General features: G+C 42.0%; 1 protein-coding gene and 1 non-coding gene across 2 annotated transcripts in view; one reads left to right on the forward strand and one right to left on the reverse strand.

The window, feature by feature from the left end:
• LOC145412792 (omega-amidase NIT2) overlaps positions 1-18,287 on the forward strand; it is a 144,327-nt gene that overhangs the window by 11,712 nt on the left and 114,328 nt on the right. Inside the window, exon 2 of the mRNA XM_080282572.1 lies at positions 6,475-6,621. Within this exon, the coding sequence (XP_080138698.1) occupies positions 6,475-6,621 (147 nt within the window). The remainder of the gene's footprint in view (positions 1-6,474; positions 6,622-18,287) is intronic.
• LOC145413032 (5S ribosomal RNA) lies at positions 16,074-16,192 on the reverse strand. The gene has a single exon (XR_013899652.1). It is a non-coding gene; the product is annotated as a 5S ribosomal RNA (ribosomal RNA).

Consider the following 18,287-nt stretch of genomic DNA (forward strand, 5'->3'; position numbering starts at 1 on the left):
TGTAGATCGAGAGCCCAACATTACTGGGCACCATCTGTCTATCTATCTATCTATCTATAGCCTGACGCCCTAATCCTGCAAAGGGTGGCCGCAGACAAAACGCCTCCAAGTCACTCTGTCACCCACCATTTGACTACCCTCCCCCCAACTCACCCCCCCCTCCCTCATATACCTCTCAACTCCATCCCTCCACCTCATCCTCGGTCTACCCCTCCCTCTCCCTCCCTCCACCTCACCTACATACACCCTCTTAGTCAGTCTTTCATTCTCCATTCTCTCCACATGTCCAGACCACCTCAGTGTATTTTTCCTAATCTTCTCAACCACATCCACATCTACCCCACAACGTTCCTTCACTTCTTTATTTGTCAACCTGTCCCTCCATGTCACTCCACATGCTCCTCTCAAGTAACTCATTTCCACTGCTCTCACTCTTGACTTGTTCCCCTCTTGCAAGGTCCACGCCTCGCTTCCATACGTCAGGGTAGGGATCACAATACTACTGTATCATGCAGTGACTTCTTAACTTCCATACTCACCTCCCTATTTCTCATCACTGCTTTCAGTGTACCAACAACCTTCCTTCCCTGCTGTACCCTTTCACATACTTCATACCCCAAAGTTCCATCCCTACTCATCACACTACCCGAGTACTTGAATGCACTCACATTCTCCATATCCTCACCATCCAACCTCACTGCACACTCTGTGACTTCATTCCTCTCAAACACCATAACTTTACTTTTGTTTACATTAACTTTCAGCTTCCTCCTCCTACACACTGTCCCAAATTCATTCACTGAACCTTGCAACTCCCATTCATCTTCACTCAACAATACTGTATCATCAGCAAACAGCAACACCAGAAGCTTCCAAATCTCACCCTCATTCATTAGGGCCAGCCCCACATCTGCTGCCCTACCTTGCACCTCCTTTACAACCCCATCCATATATATATTAAACAGCCATGGAGACATCACACACCCCTGTTTCAGTCCCACATTGAGATCAAAGAACTCACTCAGCTCACCATCCACTTGCACCGTAGCCCTAGCTCCCTCGTACATACTCTTCACAGCACTCAGCAATTTCCCCTCCACTCCATATATTCTTAATACCTTCCACATACCTTGCCTATCTATTCTGTCATAAGCTTTCTCCAAGTCCATGAAGGCAGCATACACTTTCCTTCCCTTCTCTAGATACTTCTCCACTAAACATCTTAGAACAAATATCTGATCTACACACCCTTTTCCCTTCCTAAATCCCCTTTGTTCTTCTCCAACTAGCTCCTCTGTCATATGCCTAACCCTATCAATGAGTATTCTACCATATATTTTACCAGTCACACTAAGAAGGCAAATACCCCTATGGTTACCACATACCTCTCTCTCCCCTTTTCCTTTGTACAGAGGAACAATTATACCTGATTTCCAGTCCTCTGGAACCCTTCCCTCTTCCCAAGCCAATCTACACAACTTCCATATCCACTCCACAACAATCTCACCCTCATACCTAAGCATTTCACCACACACTCCATCAATTCCTGGGGCCTTTCCCAGCTTAATCTTCTTCATCGCTTCCACTACTTCCAACCTACTGATCTCTTCCTCCCTCCTCTCATCTCTTCTTCTCCCAGCCATTCCCCAACCACTTATACTCACACTGCTCTCACTCTCTACATTCAACAAATTCTCAAAGTGCTCCTTCCATCTCCTCAATTTCTCTCTCTTCTCCACCAACAATCTATAATTCCTATCTTTCACCCCCTATTATTTCCCCTTTCACACTGCCTTACTTTCTTTACCTCCTTCCAAAACAATTTCTTACTCTCCCTCCATTTCACACTCAGATTCCTCCCAAACTCTTCATCCACTTTCTTCTTACTCTCCTTCACCAGTCTCTTAACCTCCCTTCTCCTGCTCACATATACCTCTCTCTTCTCTCTCTCATCTTCTCCCCTACCTCTACTCGCCAACCATTCACCATATGCCTTCTTCTTTTGTTCCACAGCTCGTTTCACCTCATCATTCCACCATGCTGTCCCTTGCACACCCTTGCATCTCCTCCTCACTCCACCCGCCTCACACGCTGCGCCTATCTCTTCCGTGAATATCTTACATACGTCTTCCACCCCTTCCATCTGCTCTAGCTCATACCTTCCCATCTGTACACACCCCAAATACATTCTTTCAGTGTAGTCCTTCTTAACCCTCTCAGGGTCACTCATGCAATTCGCTTTTCATGTGGATTGTTCTAAAGATGTTCAGTCACTCGAATCGCGTTCGTAAGCAGAAAAAAATGCCATCAAAAGAAAAGTATTCGGCCGATTTGCGTTAAATTTTGGTGCGTTCCAGTGTGTGCATCTCTTTTCCGAGGTAAGCATTTGGCAACACTGTGACTGCTCTGATGAGGCAATGTGTAGCAGAAATTTCTCAGTATCTCACGAGCAGCCGGGCAGGAGAGTAGCGCGGCTGTCAGCGTCCCTTTAAACCCGCCATTTTCCCCCTCCCACCCGAGGCAGAAGCCATTATTGAAATATTGTGATTGTACTGTGTTTTTGACTATAATGTGAAGTGATTGTGTCTATAGAACATAGATAAATTGTCTGTATCATTGGGGCCCATTATCAGCCATTAAGCCTACAGGCAGGAGTGTGGTTTGTTATAACGGGGTTTCCACTCTTCTTCACCCTGCCCATAAATGATGTGAGTATTTTGCCTATATATAGTGAAGCCAATACTTATATTTGTGAAACATATAGTGCCTGGATTGGTGAAATAACTGACCTACCATAGCAGGCATTATGCACACCATAGAGATATGCAACAGTCGCTAAGGAAACAGGCGGTCACGTACGCCATAGAGTCGGGAATAATAGACGAGGTTGGGATGGAATCATGTGATAGTGTTTTATATTGCTTATGGTTTAGTGTGAAATATACATATAAAATAGTGCAGCGAGTGTTCACAGAGAAATATTTCATGCATTGACTGACTTAGCTAAAATATAGCGCAAGTGTAAGAGACAAGAAATATGCCACAGCCACATATACATACCTATGTCGTGCAGCGAATGTTCATGGAGAAACCTGTTGTGTGCATCGCATGTGTTTTAGGCAAATGTATCGCAAGGAGAGAAGAAAATACACCACAGCCACACACACACACACACACACACACACACACACACACACACACACACACACACACACACACACACACACACACACACACACACACACACACACACACACTCACCCACATCCACTCACCCACATCCACACACACACACACACACACACACACACACACACACACACACACACACACACACACACACACACACACACACTACATAACTCCTCATCTTCAAGCTACTGCCAGCATCTCAACACCTCTGGAGGAAGTGAGTTATCCGCATTTTGTTAAGTTGTATATTTACCTATTTCTATAGTTCAGTATTTTTTACACAAATAAGTAATGTTTTTTACATACACACATATGAGATGGAAGAAAGTTCAGCTTCAGTGTCAGAACCTAGCAAAAAGACTAGTGGTTCTGTCGAGTTTCTGACAGCTCTATCAAAAACCTTATGATATTTTACGTGTATACTTTGAGTATAAAAGGAAAATAATAAAACGTAACGAGCTAAAATATGTAGCCGTGGGTGAGGCAGGGAAAGAATGTTTTTTATCTTGTGTGCGGGTGAGGAGGAGTATTCTACGTTTGTCATCTAATTACTGCAAAACTATTGGACGTATCAATTTCCCGTAAGAACCATGATAAAGAGCAGTAAATTCTGCGTATGTTCATTTGCAGAGTATGAGCCTTTGGGAGCATTTTCTGTTGGAAAAGTTGGAGGAACAGACTGTTTTGGTAAAGTCGAAAGCGCTTGGAGGAGTAATCCCACTTTGTCGGCCAATTACTCAAAAACTATTGGACGTATCGATTTCCTGTAAGAACCATGATAAAGAGCAGTAAATTCTACGTATGTACAAGACATAGCAATGCAATATCTATCTATCTATCTATTGCCAGACGCCACAATCCCGTAAGGGGTGGCCATTTGACTTTGAGTTATTTGTTTTATGGGAAGGGGCACTAATCCTCCACCAACCCACTTGTTGACACGTAGGGAGCACGTATGATTTGGTTATATGGTTACCACCGAGCGTAGTAAATGGTTTCTAGGCTTACAGGAAACCATTTGGCTTGTCACTCAATGTAAAGCCACCTGTAAAGGAAAGAAAAGCAATAAGAAGTGACAGGAAATATGGGAGAAATATGAAGAGAGGAGGGCAGACACAGAAATAGAATGATAAAGGCTAAGGAATCAGTGGGCAGCTCTACATCAAGTGAGTGGATAATGGTCGCCACCACCTACCAAAATAAGAATTCGTTGTTACGGAGGCGAGAATATTGCATATGCAGTGCGCACATCATGAAAGTGACGTACGGATGTGAGTTCCCAGTCGTTTTTGGTGATTTACTCAAAAACTATGAGGCTTATCGAAACAATTTTTAGGTCATTAAAAAGCTCGTGAAATTCTGCATAATATTATGCAATACAAACATAACGTGCGAGAAAAGTTCAGTATTAGAGCTCCTTGAATTTTTTCAAAAATGGCTTTCAGTTTTTGGCTATTTTCTCGAAAACTACAAATCGTATCACAACCGGATTTGTCTCTTTAGAAAGCTGATGAAATTCTCTATCAAAACTTCTAATAACATTTTCGTGTATGATGGAAAACATTCGAATGGTGATGTTGGGAAGTGAACGTGACGTAGCGAAATGTTTATTCATGGCCGCCTAATGTTGTTTTATTCGTGTTTTCCGGTTTTTTTGTGGTGCTTATCAGCTAGAACAAACATCGGTGAATAAGGTGATATAGGTTTCTTGGCAGTATACTGATGTTTGGGTGGCGAAAATAAGGAGAGAATATGTGTTACTTACCGCGTGCGGGCAGCTGGGCCGGGCAGCCTCGCAGAAAAAATCGTGCGCCCGAAAACTTACTGAAACTTATCATGTGCGAGAGGGTTAATTGAAGAAAATTGATATCTAATCCATCTCATCCTCTCCTCTTGTTGTCATTGACAGTGGACTACAAAAAGGAAGTCTTGACCATCAATACAGGTGTCTCGGGTAAAAATGAGAAGCTGAGAAAGATCTGCCATGTCATTGGTCTCGTCTAACTGAATGGCAGACTACTTTGTTGACTATATTTTGGCAATTGCTTGATTTTTAATGTCGTGAGCCATATCATTAATACATGACTTGATAATGTAGACAGCAGAATTTGCTTCATTTTGTTAACTGCATCATCAGTGAGGACAAATTTTGCACTGCCAAGGATATATGACTTGATCAGAGTTTCTCCACTTGTTTGAGCCTTCTTATCCTTGGCTCTGTGCACAGCAACCACATAAGATGCTTGTGTGGTAGCCTTTGATGTCTCCAGCCTCAGGCTCTTCAAATCATCGGATTCTGACCAAACTCCTAGAAACAGACATTTAAAAAAATAAAAGTAAAAATAAAAACCATATTTGGAGTTTCCAACCCACAGAAATTGGGTGGATGATCAGTACATCCTTGAATTCAAGGCCTGGGGGCGCTAGGGATACGATGGAAGAGTTAAGAGGAAGGATGGGTCTGGAGTGTATTTGGGTTGTGATGAGGAGAGGTAATCTGAGATGGTTTGGACATGTGGAGAGGATGATGGAGGAGAGTTGGGTGCAAAAAGTGAGAAGTGTTAATGTTACAGGTAGGGCTGTGAAAGGCAGACTGAAAATGACCTGGGATAAGGTCATAGAGTGTGACATCAGGGCTAAGGGATTAATTAGGGAGGCTGCCAGAGATTGAACAGCTTGGAGAGCTGCCATTAGGTGACCAAGGCCGATGCATGCAAGCATGTCAGAGCCTTTATAAACGCAAAGCAAACAATTTGACTTCAATGTATATAATTTCTGTAACTTACAATCCATCAAGAAAGTCTTTTTAGCCATTGGCATGACCTGTTTATTCCCCCCATGGATTATCCAGTTCTTTCCCCATGGGGGAATTCCCCCCTAATTGGGAATCCCTGAATTAGAACATTTGTTTAATACTTTAAGGTGGCTGAAAAGCCTCTTTGTCAGGATGCCTCCAGATGCACTGATTTTGAATGAAGATGTGCTTTTGTGGATGTGGTTGCAGGAACCATTTATTTGTTTATTTTTTTATGTATTTTTTTTTTTTGGATTAGTTATGGTGGAGGTGGTGGTGGTGGGGGTGGGGGTGGCGGTGATAGTGGTGATGGTGACGGTGGTGGTGGTGGTGGCAGCGGCAATGATGGTAGTGGTGGCGGTGGTGGCAATGGTGGCGGTGATGGTGGTGGCAGTGGTGTTGGTGGTGGTTGCGGTGGTATGTTGCTGCTGCTGATGACTGGTATGGTACTCAGAAAATGGAATATAAAAAGAACATCACCATTTCAGAGCTAAGGATTGCCCTGGTGCAGATGGCAGTAGGTGAAACCAAGACCAAGAATGTGGCCCGGGCAGTGCAGCTCATCAAGGAAGCAGTTGGGGGTGGTGCCCAGCTGGTGGCCTTACCTGAGTGCTTCAACTCTCCCTATGGAACTAGTGAGCATACCACTTCATGTGGTGCAAATGTGTGGTGTACTTAGTTTGTCATAAATTGTATTTGAGATACTTACATAGAGATAGATTGTCATTTCAGTTGTCTTCTTTTTCCTTATTCCTGGCACTGTGGTTTTGGCCATCATCCACTCACTTGATTTAATGCTGCCTGCTTCTTCCTTTGCTTTTTTCACTCAATCTCTTTGTCTGTCCTCCTCCCTTCCTACTTTTCCCTTTCCTTCATATCACTTTTATTGTTCTGCTTTTCACTTCAGGTGGCTTTATGCTGAATGACAGGCCTAATGGTTTCCTGTAACCTGGGAAACACTTTAAATGCTGGGTGGTAACCTTTATAGCTAGATAATGAGGTGATGTGGAGCCTTCTATGATGTCCCTGGTATCTGGGTGGAGGGATACAAATTTGGCATCCATCCAGGAACCAGACTTTTACACTTTTCCTCACACCTCACCAAAGTGAGGCACTGTTGGCTTCAAAGGAACATCAGTTCACTGCATGGGATGGCCCTGCAGGGGGAGCTGCTTTCCTGCAGTTGATGGGTCTGCTCAGCCAGACATTCCCAGGTTGATCAACAACAACTGGTATTCAAGCTTATTTGTTACAAGAATAACCCCCTTCAGTACATGTAGATTTAGATGCCTAGGTACAAGAAATTTTTTGGAATTATAGGATTGTATTGTTTGAAACTACATAATCATACCTTTTTTTTCTTTTGCTGAAAGAGAAAGAAACAAAGACTAGAAACTTGCAAAATTGTTCCTTCTAAAGAACTTAATAGAAAGAAAGCCAGATTCACAGTTTGTTTATTGTGAGATGTCTAATGGAGGTCATAGACAGAGGGAAAGACAGTTCCACAGTTGACCATTTGTCTAGTGCTGTAAATCAGCAAGCAAAGGCCGATTAATATCAGTGTCTGTATCGGAAGGGATAAATTATCCAATAATTGGAATCATATTGGAATGGGCTGCATAGGAATGAAAAATATGTGTGTGTTTTACCCAATTACCCTAGACTCTAGCACTTATTTCTCCACCATTTTAGGCGTGAACTAAAGGTGTAATGATGATTATATTTAAAAGATACAGTCATATCCCACATCCATTTTACTGTCTTAAATGGTAAAATGCTTGAATTAAAACATACGGAATATTTAGACCATGATATTATATCACTTATTAGTTTGAAGCATGACACAAATACCTAGACAGCAGTCTTCTGTCAAAGAGCTGTGGTGAACCAGGCAGTACACACACATCCCCTGCCAGTGTTCCATCAGTGATATGACTTAGGCTTAATGTTTACTTCTGATGGTACAAGATCTGTGAGCAGAAACTCAGTTCCTTTTCTTTTTTTCTATTACTCTTCAGTAAAATGTATATAATTAAATAATATACAGTACACAATGTAATTGCTACTGTTTTTGTTTGAGTTAAGTGAATTTAGTGCTAAAATTGTCATTACTTACAAATCTAATTTTTTCTGACTAGTGCAAAACAATGCTGGGACAGTAGGGTACCAGGTTTTGCTCCTAATAGGGACCATGAAAAGTGCCGCCAAGAAAACTCACCCTCCTAGTGTATTTCCTACTTTAAATATGTCATAAAGTTATATGAAATGTTGCCATTAATACATTAGATTATAAAGTAACATCAGCAATAAAACATAAAAACATAAAATACACTTAAATACAGTATGTACTGTATTAGCAATATTACATGTTAAACACACACTCCCTCCATTCAAACATAGCACTCACCAGGAAGACCAGAGTGAAGGGCTTAATGGACTTGATGCTAAAGGGTATCTGCCGTGATTTTGTATTTCAGCTCTTCATCATACCTGCGTTTTTTCATCCCCTTGCGGTTGTCACGCTTGGCCTTCCCTTTACCACCTGCTGTTGCAGGTTCACGCCGTACACCATTTCTTCTATCACCTGGTCCACCTCTGGCCCTGCTTGAAGCACAAGGTGATATATTCCTGTCAGTCACTAATCAAGGACACAAGAGTGTAACACTCAATTTGCAAACACACTGAACACCTGCGGGAAACAGCCCAAAACTGAGTGTTGCCGATGGCGTCGCTGTGGCGAGAATCCAAAACTTATGGTGTCAGAGGGTGCGAAAGTGAGTTTTTTTAGTCGCAGATGTGCAGTCACGGAAATATTTGATGGCTGCCGCCAAAGTGTGTTTCACCAATGTGGATGCCACAAAACCTGGTGCCCTACTGTATAGTCAATCCATCCACCCATCATCCAATTCTATGTTGCCCCCTGAGGAGCGTAAGAACCCGGGGCTAGGCAGATTGGTCCTGACATTTAAGGTGAGAGTGACCAGCCTCACTCATCCCTGAGTTGCATTATGTGAGCAATAAACCCCAACCATCCCTTGGATATAAACCTACATAGGCTTAATCTGATTGGAGAACCTTAATTACCCTCTAAACCACCAGGCACCATAATTTGGTTATATGGTTACCACTCAGCATAGTAAATGGTTTCCTGGTGTACAGGAAACCATTTGGCTTGTCACTCAGTGTAGAGTCACCCACAGGCAGAAGGAAGAGGAAAGAATGAAGGAAAGAAAGACAGAAGAGGGAGTGTAAAGTCACCTGTAGGCAGGACGAGGAAAGAATGAAGGAAAGAAAGACTGAAGATGATGGAAGGAAAGAAGGATATACTGTACTCAAACTATGGCAAATATGTAAACAACATGATTAAGATGATATACTTAAATGTAGATGGAATGGTATCCAAACTATTAGAGATAAAAGACTATACCAAAGAAAAGGAACCTCATATTACTTGCCTAACTGAAACAAAATTAATCCCAAGGATATTAAATGACACCCTAAGCTTTGAGGCATACAATATTTGGAGAAGTGATAGAAATTTGAAAAAAGGAGGAGGAGTTATGATATTAACAAAGAAAAATCTACAAATCGGAGAGGTAGACCTAGAAATACCCTCAAAGGTAGTATTAATTGCAATGGAGATCTACACATCTGAAGGGAAAATAATGATGACAAATTTATACATGCCACCCAAAACAAGCACTTGGGAAAGAGGTGAATATGAAGGCTTGGCAGAAAAGACAATACGGAGTGTAAGAGCCCTGCTACATAGAATGGAAGAGAAATCTGAAAGAATTATATTAACCAGAGATCTTAACTATCTATCTATCTATCTATTGCCAGACGCCTCAATCCCGTTTGGGGTGGCCACAAACAAATCGCCTCCAAGTCGCCCTGTCCCCCGCCATTTCACTGTCCTGCTCCCAACTCACACGCCCCTCTCTCATATACCTCTCCACCCCATCCCTCCATCTCATCCTCGGCCTCCCCCTTCCTCTTCCCCCCTCCACCTCACTCACATACACTCTCTTCGTCAGTCTTTCACCCTCCATCCTCTCCACATGGCCAAACCACCTCAGTGTGTTCCTCATAACGCTTCCTATCACATCCACATCCACACCACAACGCTCCTTTATATCCTCATTCGTCAGCCTGTCTCTCCATGTGACTCCACAGGCTCCTCTTAAATAACTCATTTCCACTGCTCTCACTCTTGACTTGTGTCCTTCCAACAGATATAAATTGGAATATTCTATATGTAAAAAGCCATGAAAGCTGTTGGGATCAAAAGCTCCTGGATCTTGTACAGGAGTTTTTCCTAACAGCACATGTAAAGGAAAACACCAAAAAAAGAAGACTAGAAGATCCATCAGTAATAGATCTGATATTTACTAGGCACTATAATGATATCTACAACATAATGTATCACCCTCCATTCAGCAATAGTGACCATGCTGTATTATATTGCAACTTCAGGATTGCATATAATATAGTTAGCAGTGATGAAAGTTACAAAAAGAGCCTAAACTATAAAATGGGCAGCTATCATGACCTAAAGAAGTACTTTATAGAAATAGATTGGGAAAAGGAGCTTAGAAGACAAGTTATAAATGTCTGTCTATCTGTCTATTGCCAGACGCCATAATCCCATAAGGGGTGTCCATAAACAAATTGCTTCCATGTCGCCCTGTTCCCTGTCGTTTCACTGCCCTGCTCCCAGCTCACCCCCCTCTCTCATATCTGTGAATTTTATAAAACAGGAGTCCAAAATTATAGCCCTCAGCATAAACAGAAATAAGGATAAAGAAATGGTTTAATACAGAATGTAAAAAATAAAATGGGAATAGATACAGAAGACAAGTGAGTAGGCACATAACTATAAGCAGGCAAGATATGGCTATTCAAGGATAAGGAGATGAGCTCAAAGACAGTTTGAGGAAGACATTATAAATAAAAATACAGTAGTGATCAACCGAAACTGTTTTACAGCTACATCTGAAGCAAAACCAAAGTTAACCCCAAAACACCGGGTTATTTATAGCACAGACGTTCTCTAGGTATGGGCATTTTTCCGAAATAGCCTGTTTTTAAACCTTAATATCTTGGAAACTGTAGCAATAAGGGAAACAAATTAAAGACCTTGTTGCTCACCAACTCCTCTTCTTGTGGATGAAAGTATCCCCTGGTCTTTAGGTCATCTTGTTGATGAGTAACAGTGTGAGGAAAAGGAGTAATTTTTGGTACGAGAAACAGGATATATTCATGCATGTGCGCGTGGCCCCAACTATGGCTTCGTTCTCAGCGTGAAAACTTCTCCATTATTAGATAAGCTAGACATGGCGGCATCCAAGGCACATGCTATGGCACTATCACTGAGCCCTTTCCTAGTATCCATGGAAAGAGGCTTGGCCGGGGTGGATGAGGCAAAAGTCCACATGAGGCAGGAGCAGAATAGGATGAGAAGATTTAAGAAAGCATTGTCCTACACCTGTTAAAGTCACAGAGATGACAGAGGTATGGTTGGCTTGGCTGGTGGGACTCTTTCCATATCTTTTGGTGACGAGATCAAGTGGCGATCACTTCAGCCTGTGGCGCGAAAACAGTTGCAGTTCCTACTGACGCCCGGCAGCCTCCATCCATCCCTTTTGCGTCAGTCCATACCGACACCTGGCGTTTAGGAGTTAAAGGTAAAATACAGTCCATCATGGATGAGAGGATAATCTATATCCAGCAGGAAGATATTTGTGTCACTCTCATCTTAAATGTCAGGACCAACTACCTAGCCCTGGGCCCCTACTCTCCTCATGGGGCAGTGTAGGATTGGATGGATGGACTTAATAAAAAATTTCAATTAGTTTTTACACAAGAAAGTAGATTTGAGAGAGATGATAAGGTACATGCATGCCCACACATATTAATAGATATACGAATATTGGAATAAGAGGTCCAGGATGAGTTGAGCAAATTAGACAAAGGAAAAGCAAATGATCCTGATGAAATTTCAGGTTAGGTGCTACATGAATGTGCAGAAGAGTTAAGCAGACCAATATACAGTATTTAATATTCAAGGAATCCTTAAATCAAGGTAAATTCCCTGATATTTGGCAGAAAGCAAACATTCAAGAAAGGAAATAGACAGAATCACCAATATCTCTGACCAGTGTTGTACAGTAAGTAAGGCACTAGAAAAGCTGATAAGAAAAATTTAGGTAACCATTTGGAAAAAAAACAATGGGATAACAGAAAGACAATTCGGTTTAAGAAAGGGGAAATCATGTGTTACTGATCTATTAAGCAACTATGATAGGGTTGCAGGAACCCTACAGAAAAGAGAAGGTTGGGTCGACAGTATCTATTTAGATTTTAGGAAAGCATTTGACAGAGTACTACACCAAAGATTTTTATGGAAATTGTACCATCAAGGAGGAATCCAAGGTAATCTGTACTGTTGGATGCAAGATATTCTCAGAAAAAAGGAAATGAGAACAGTTCTAAGGGGAAATTTCTTATCATGGATATATTATGACTAGTGGAGTTCCACAGGGCTCAGTTATGTTTTTAGTACAGTACCCTCGCGTCCAACACGGTAATATTGTCATGTACGGGTCCCGTGTTGGACCAAAAACGTGTTGGACAAACAACAGAGCTTATGGGGAAAAATGAATTACATCAGCAACCCTAGGAAAAGTCACCCTAAATACCTACCATATACCTGTACATATATTGGTTCTGCTGTAATTATAATAAATGGTACTGTACGATGAATGATAACTAACCTTTTAGGATAGTGCTGGTGGGCTTGTTGGGAATGGAAATTGGTATTCGAGGCTGTAGGTAGTCCTACTGGGTCCCCGGAGGATGGCTGCTGGCGTCACTAGCGGGTAATGGCTGCTGCTGCTCCTCAACCTCCCTCATAAATCCTTTGAAATCACACTCAGAATCACTGTCCTTGTCCACATCCATGGAAGGTCCTGCTTCTGCCTGTCCTAGCAGTCCATAAGCCTTCACTGCCACCAGGATCATGCCTTGGTTTTTTATTATGGTCCTCACGCTGGCTTCATTCACGTCATAGGCCTTGGTGATGCCCACATTCCTCTCCCATTTCTTCTTCCTCTCAATGATTTCTAGCTTGGTGGCCTGAGGGAGGTGCCACCGCTTCTTGGGGTTCTCAGGAGGCTTCCTAGGCATCGTGAGCAGGGTAAAATGCAGCAGCAAGGGCAGAAAATGCAGCGAGAAAAAAAAAGCACCATCCACTGCGAATTATGCAACTGAGTGGCGCTATGGCAGGAGAAATTTAAACAAAACATCACGTGAGAGCAGAACTGTTTTTAAATAGGCGGCATCACGATCACGTCACGATAGCGGGCGGGGGAGGCTACTTGATCGGAAGTTTTGATTGGCTGTCAGCGTCACGGAAACGTCCAGTATGATTGTGTTGGACCAGGGGTGATCGTGCTAGAGGCGAACTCTGCGGATTTTGCCCACTTCTCAGAGCTCCATCCGTGTTTTGCTAATGCACCCGTGTTACAGTAATTAAATTGTAAAAAATTTTTGCTCTCCATGCTGGACACGAATCATGCTGGACAAACGTGTGTTGGACACGAGGGTACTGTGTATATATAAATGACATTGACAGCACCATTGGAAATAGAAGCTGTCTAAATATGATTGCTGATGATACAAAAATACAAAGGAGAATTGCAAATGCAGACTTTTGCAGCGAGCTACAAGAAGAATTAAATAAGCTTCATGAATGGAGCAATAGATGACAAATGGAATTCAGTGTTGACAAATGTCATGTAATTAAGTTTGGTAAAAGTAGAAAAAAGACCAGTCGGGATTATAAACTGGGAGGTTCAGCCCTACACACATCAAAAAAGGAGAAGGACCTAGGAATGATAATAAATAGCTGACTGTCTTCAGAAGACCACGTCATTGAGAAAGTATGGAACAATATATACTGTACACTGCGTGCCTGCTAATATGAGAATAGCATTCACATATATAATTGAAGACATGCTGAGAAAAACCAAAACATCATTCATCAGACCAACCCAGGAGTATGTATCAGTAGTTTTGGAATCCACATCTCAAAAAACACATAGATAAGATTGAAAAAGTACAGAGGGCTACTACAAGATGCATACCAAGCTTAAGGGATCTAAGCTATGAAGAACAGAAAAACTGAACCTCCCAACATTACAAGAGAGAAGGAAAAGAAGAGACATGATTATGCTATATAAATGAATCACAAGGAAAGAGAAAATAGGCACATAAGTATATAGCCTATGGGGAAGCATCAGCAAAAGGCCATTGCAAAACTCTGTGTAAAAAGAGATGATAAAGACATAAGGAAATTCAGTTTCCCAAATAGGGCAATTGATCAGTGGAATGCACTACCGAATGAAAGAGTGTGTGGCAGCACTATTCATAAATTTAAGGGTATGTATGATAAAAATGGTTTAATATACAGGACAGTATGAGCTTGACTCATTCCTATAAAGATACAATTAGGTAAGAACACACACACATTGGAGGTAAAGTTTAACCCTTTAACCATGGGCATTGTTTTGACCCGACTGCCCCCCCCCCCCGTGTGGGTTCCAGCCAAAATGTAAACAAACTTTAAACCTTTATAACTCTTCACAGAATAATGCTAGAGCGAAAAAATAAGGTACCATTAGAAAGTACTAACCTTCAGCCTTGCAATGATGTAGGTTTCATTACATCATGGACTTTCACTGGGCAGGCAGAGCCATTAGAAGTGAGCGATCTAAAATCACTATTTTTCGCCCCACACACCATTACCAAATGCCAACCACACTCTGATAATAATACTATAAACATATATGAACACTGCATACGATAAACACCCACTCTGTGTTCACAGAGGCTGGTAAAAGGCACTGTAATTGCCCGCACTTCACTGCCACGTCAGCAACATTGTCACTCACAAAGCTGGACAGAGACTGATGTGTGTTTGGGCACGGATGGGGGTGGGCCCGGGGGGTGGGAGGAGGGAGGTGGGGGTCGGCTGGAGTGAAAGAACTTAATAGCCACTTTCCCTTGAAACAATTGGCGCACGGAAAAAGCGCATGGTATTCAAAATATTCACAAACATTCCAGAATGACACCCGCGGTTTGGTCCAGTTTTTTCAATGTCATTCTGGAATGACACCCGCGGTTAAGGGGTTAAGTCCCAGGTAATGGTAAGTGAAATCATCAATAGAACATGGAAATTATCAGACAAAGAAGGGTTTAAAAATGTTTGGATAAAGAGAGATGCAAATGAGGAAGAAAGAGCTAAAATAAAGGAGTTAGTAAAGGAAGCAAAGGCAAAAAATGAACGGAGAACAGAGGAAGAGAAGGCATTGTTTTATTGGAGAGTTATGGATCAGAAATTGTGGAAGTGGTACTGATGGAGAGGAGGAGAGAAGAGGGTATAAAAAACAACAAAAATAACTTGAAGGTGGCATGTACTAATGTTGATGGTTTAATATTGGCAGGGTTAGATATCAATGATTTACTGAGGGTACATGAACCTAATGTTATGTGCTTTGTAGAGACCAAGTTAAGAGAAGGTATTGATGTTCATATGGGAGATGGTAAATACAAACTGTGGAGAAGAGACAGAATAGAAAAAATGGGAGGAGTGATGGTAGCAGTGAAGAACAACATAAATGTAGATACTGTGGAAATGGGAGAGGGCAGGGCTGAAGTGATAAATATGAAATTAGAAACTGGAGAGAATGGCAAGAGAGATATGGTGGTAGTGTATGTTCCCCCTAAGACTAGAGCATGGAATGATGATGAATACCAGGAGATGTTGTCAGACATGGCCAGTTATCTACAAAAAATTATTAAGAAAAGCAATAATATAATTTTAATGGGGAACTTTAATTGTAAAGAGGTGAACTGGGAGGAATGGGACTCAGGAGGCAGCGAAGATTCGTGGGGCACTATATTATTAAATATTCATTCATTGCCAGACGCCATATATCCCAGATGGGGTGGTCAAGGGCCTAGAGTTGATTGTTTTACAGGGAGGGGCACCAATCCTCCACCAACCCCACTTGACACGTAGGGATGCCAACAGCATCTGGTGTTCCCAGGCGGTCACCCATCCAAGTACTAACCAGACCCAACGTTGCTTAACTTCGCTGATCGGACGGGAAGCGGTGTACTCAACGTGGTATGGCAGTTGGCATTATTAAATATAACAATGAATAATTTGATGACGCAGTGGGTCAAAGAAATGACATGATTCCAAGATGATGACACACCAGCAAGATTAGATTTGCTGTTTACCAAAGAACCTGATGTAATAGAATCTTTGAAATATCTGTGCCCACTACGAAGAAGTGATCATGTGGTCATTGAGTTCCAGATGATAAAAGGGAACGTGGAGCCAAGAGACGAGCTTTATAGGCAGGGAAGCTACAACTTTGGGAAAGCAAACTTTACAGGATTGAGAAAATTTTTCGAAAATGCAGACTGGAGAGAATTCACAGAAACAAGAGAGATACTGAGGAATTGGGATATCTTTCTAGACCTCTATAATTTGGGAGTGGAAAAATATGTGCCAAGAGTAAGGGGGAAAGAAAACAGGAAAAAAGAGTGGTTTAATAGAAGGTGTATGATAGCAAAAAAAGAGAGAGACACGGCGTGGAACAACTGGAGAAAGAGAGGTAACAATAGAACAAAGGAAGAATATAAAAGAACTAGAAATGAATATGCAAGAATTCGTAGAGAGGAAGAAACTTTGATAAAGATATACACTCAACCCTCGGCTATCACGGGTTCTGCTATAGCGTATCTCGCTATCACGTCTATATAAAAAACTACCCAAATACCTTTATCACGCACTAAATGCCCGCTATCGCCCACCGGGAATGCTCGAAATTTTCGAGAAGGCCGGGCTCCAGTGCTCTGCCCAGCCAACAAAAGCTTCACTCCGTGATCGGTCGTGTGACGTCAGCGCCAGCCAAGCGCTGATTGGCCACCCGACCGAGTCTCCTGCCCGCCAAACCATTCAAGTGCGCACCCTCAGACCGTGAACAGTGACAGCAAGAACAATAACCTTTTTTATGATATGACCATGGCCAACGTACCCCCTCCCTGTCCCACTACCATCACCCAACATAATGCTGCGGCACCTGGGGAAATAAAGAAAAGGAAGAACCTAAGTTATGCAGATAAACTGGAAATGTGAAACTTATAGACAATGGAGAGACCAAGCGAAGTGTGGGGAAGAAATATAACATCAGTGAATCAACTGTGAGGGGTATTTATAAGAATCATGATCACATCATAAAACATGCTCATTTTTGGACTATTGTATGTTAATATGTGGTACAAAATGGGTATCTTAGGGGTAAAGATTAAGGTCATGGCACCAATTAGAATTATATCCATAAGTTCTTCAATTCGGCTATCACGGTTTCGGCTATAGCGCAGCCATAGCAGGACCAATTGGGAGTGATAGCTGAGGGTTGAGTGTAGTAGACAACTGTAAGGATGAACCCAAACTGTTATATAGATTTGTGAATGGCAGATTGAAACAAAAGGAAGGAATCACCAAACTGAAAGTAGAAGGAGAGGTCTATAAAGATGCGGCAGTGCAAGCTGAAATAATGAACAGATGTTTCCATTCGGTTTCCAATAATGAAAAGGAGTTGGTGGAAAGGGAGTGAGTGACTTGAAATGTAGTGATGAGAGATATATAAGTGGAAGTACAGGAAGTGTATAAATTACTGGAAACTCAGGATGTAAGGAAAGCCCCAGGACCAGATGGAAACTCTAATTGGGTACTGAAGGAATGCAGTGAACAACTGGCGGATAAGATTCACAGTTTACTTGTGTGTTCTCTGGAAGAGGGGAAAGTGCCTCGGGAGTGGAAGAGGGCAAATGTGGTACCAATTTATAAGGGAGGAAACAGGGAAGAACTCCTGAATTATAGACCAGTGTCCCTAACCAGCATGGTCGCAAAATTGTGCGAGAGAATCCTGAAAGATAATAAAACATGTGGAAGAGATGAATATTTTGGCTGAAAGTCTGTTCGGATTCAAAAGTGGAAGGTCATGTGTGTCCAACTTGTTGAGCTTTTACTCAAGAGCGATTGATGTGCTACAGAAAAGAGACGGTTAGGTGGATTGTGTGTATTTAGATTTGGAGAAGGCCTTTGACAAGGTACCCCATAAGAGACTAATACGGAAACTAGAGCATATAGGAGGCCTGAAGGGAAGTCTCCTGGAATGGATGAGAGACTTTTTGAGAGACAGACAAATGAGGACAGTAATAA

This window comes from Coenobita brevimanus, chromosome 94, assembly GCF_032717465.1.
Source record: "Coenobita brevimanus isolate Jiangsu-jjx chromosome 94, ASM3271746v2, whole genome shotgun sequence".
Taxonomy (NCBI): Eukaryota; Metazoa; Arthropoda; class Malacostraca; order Decapoda; family Coenobitidae; genus Coenobita; species Coenobita brevimanus.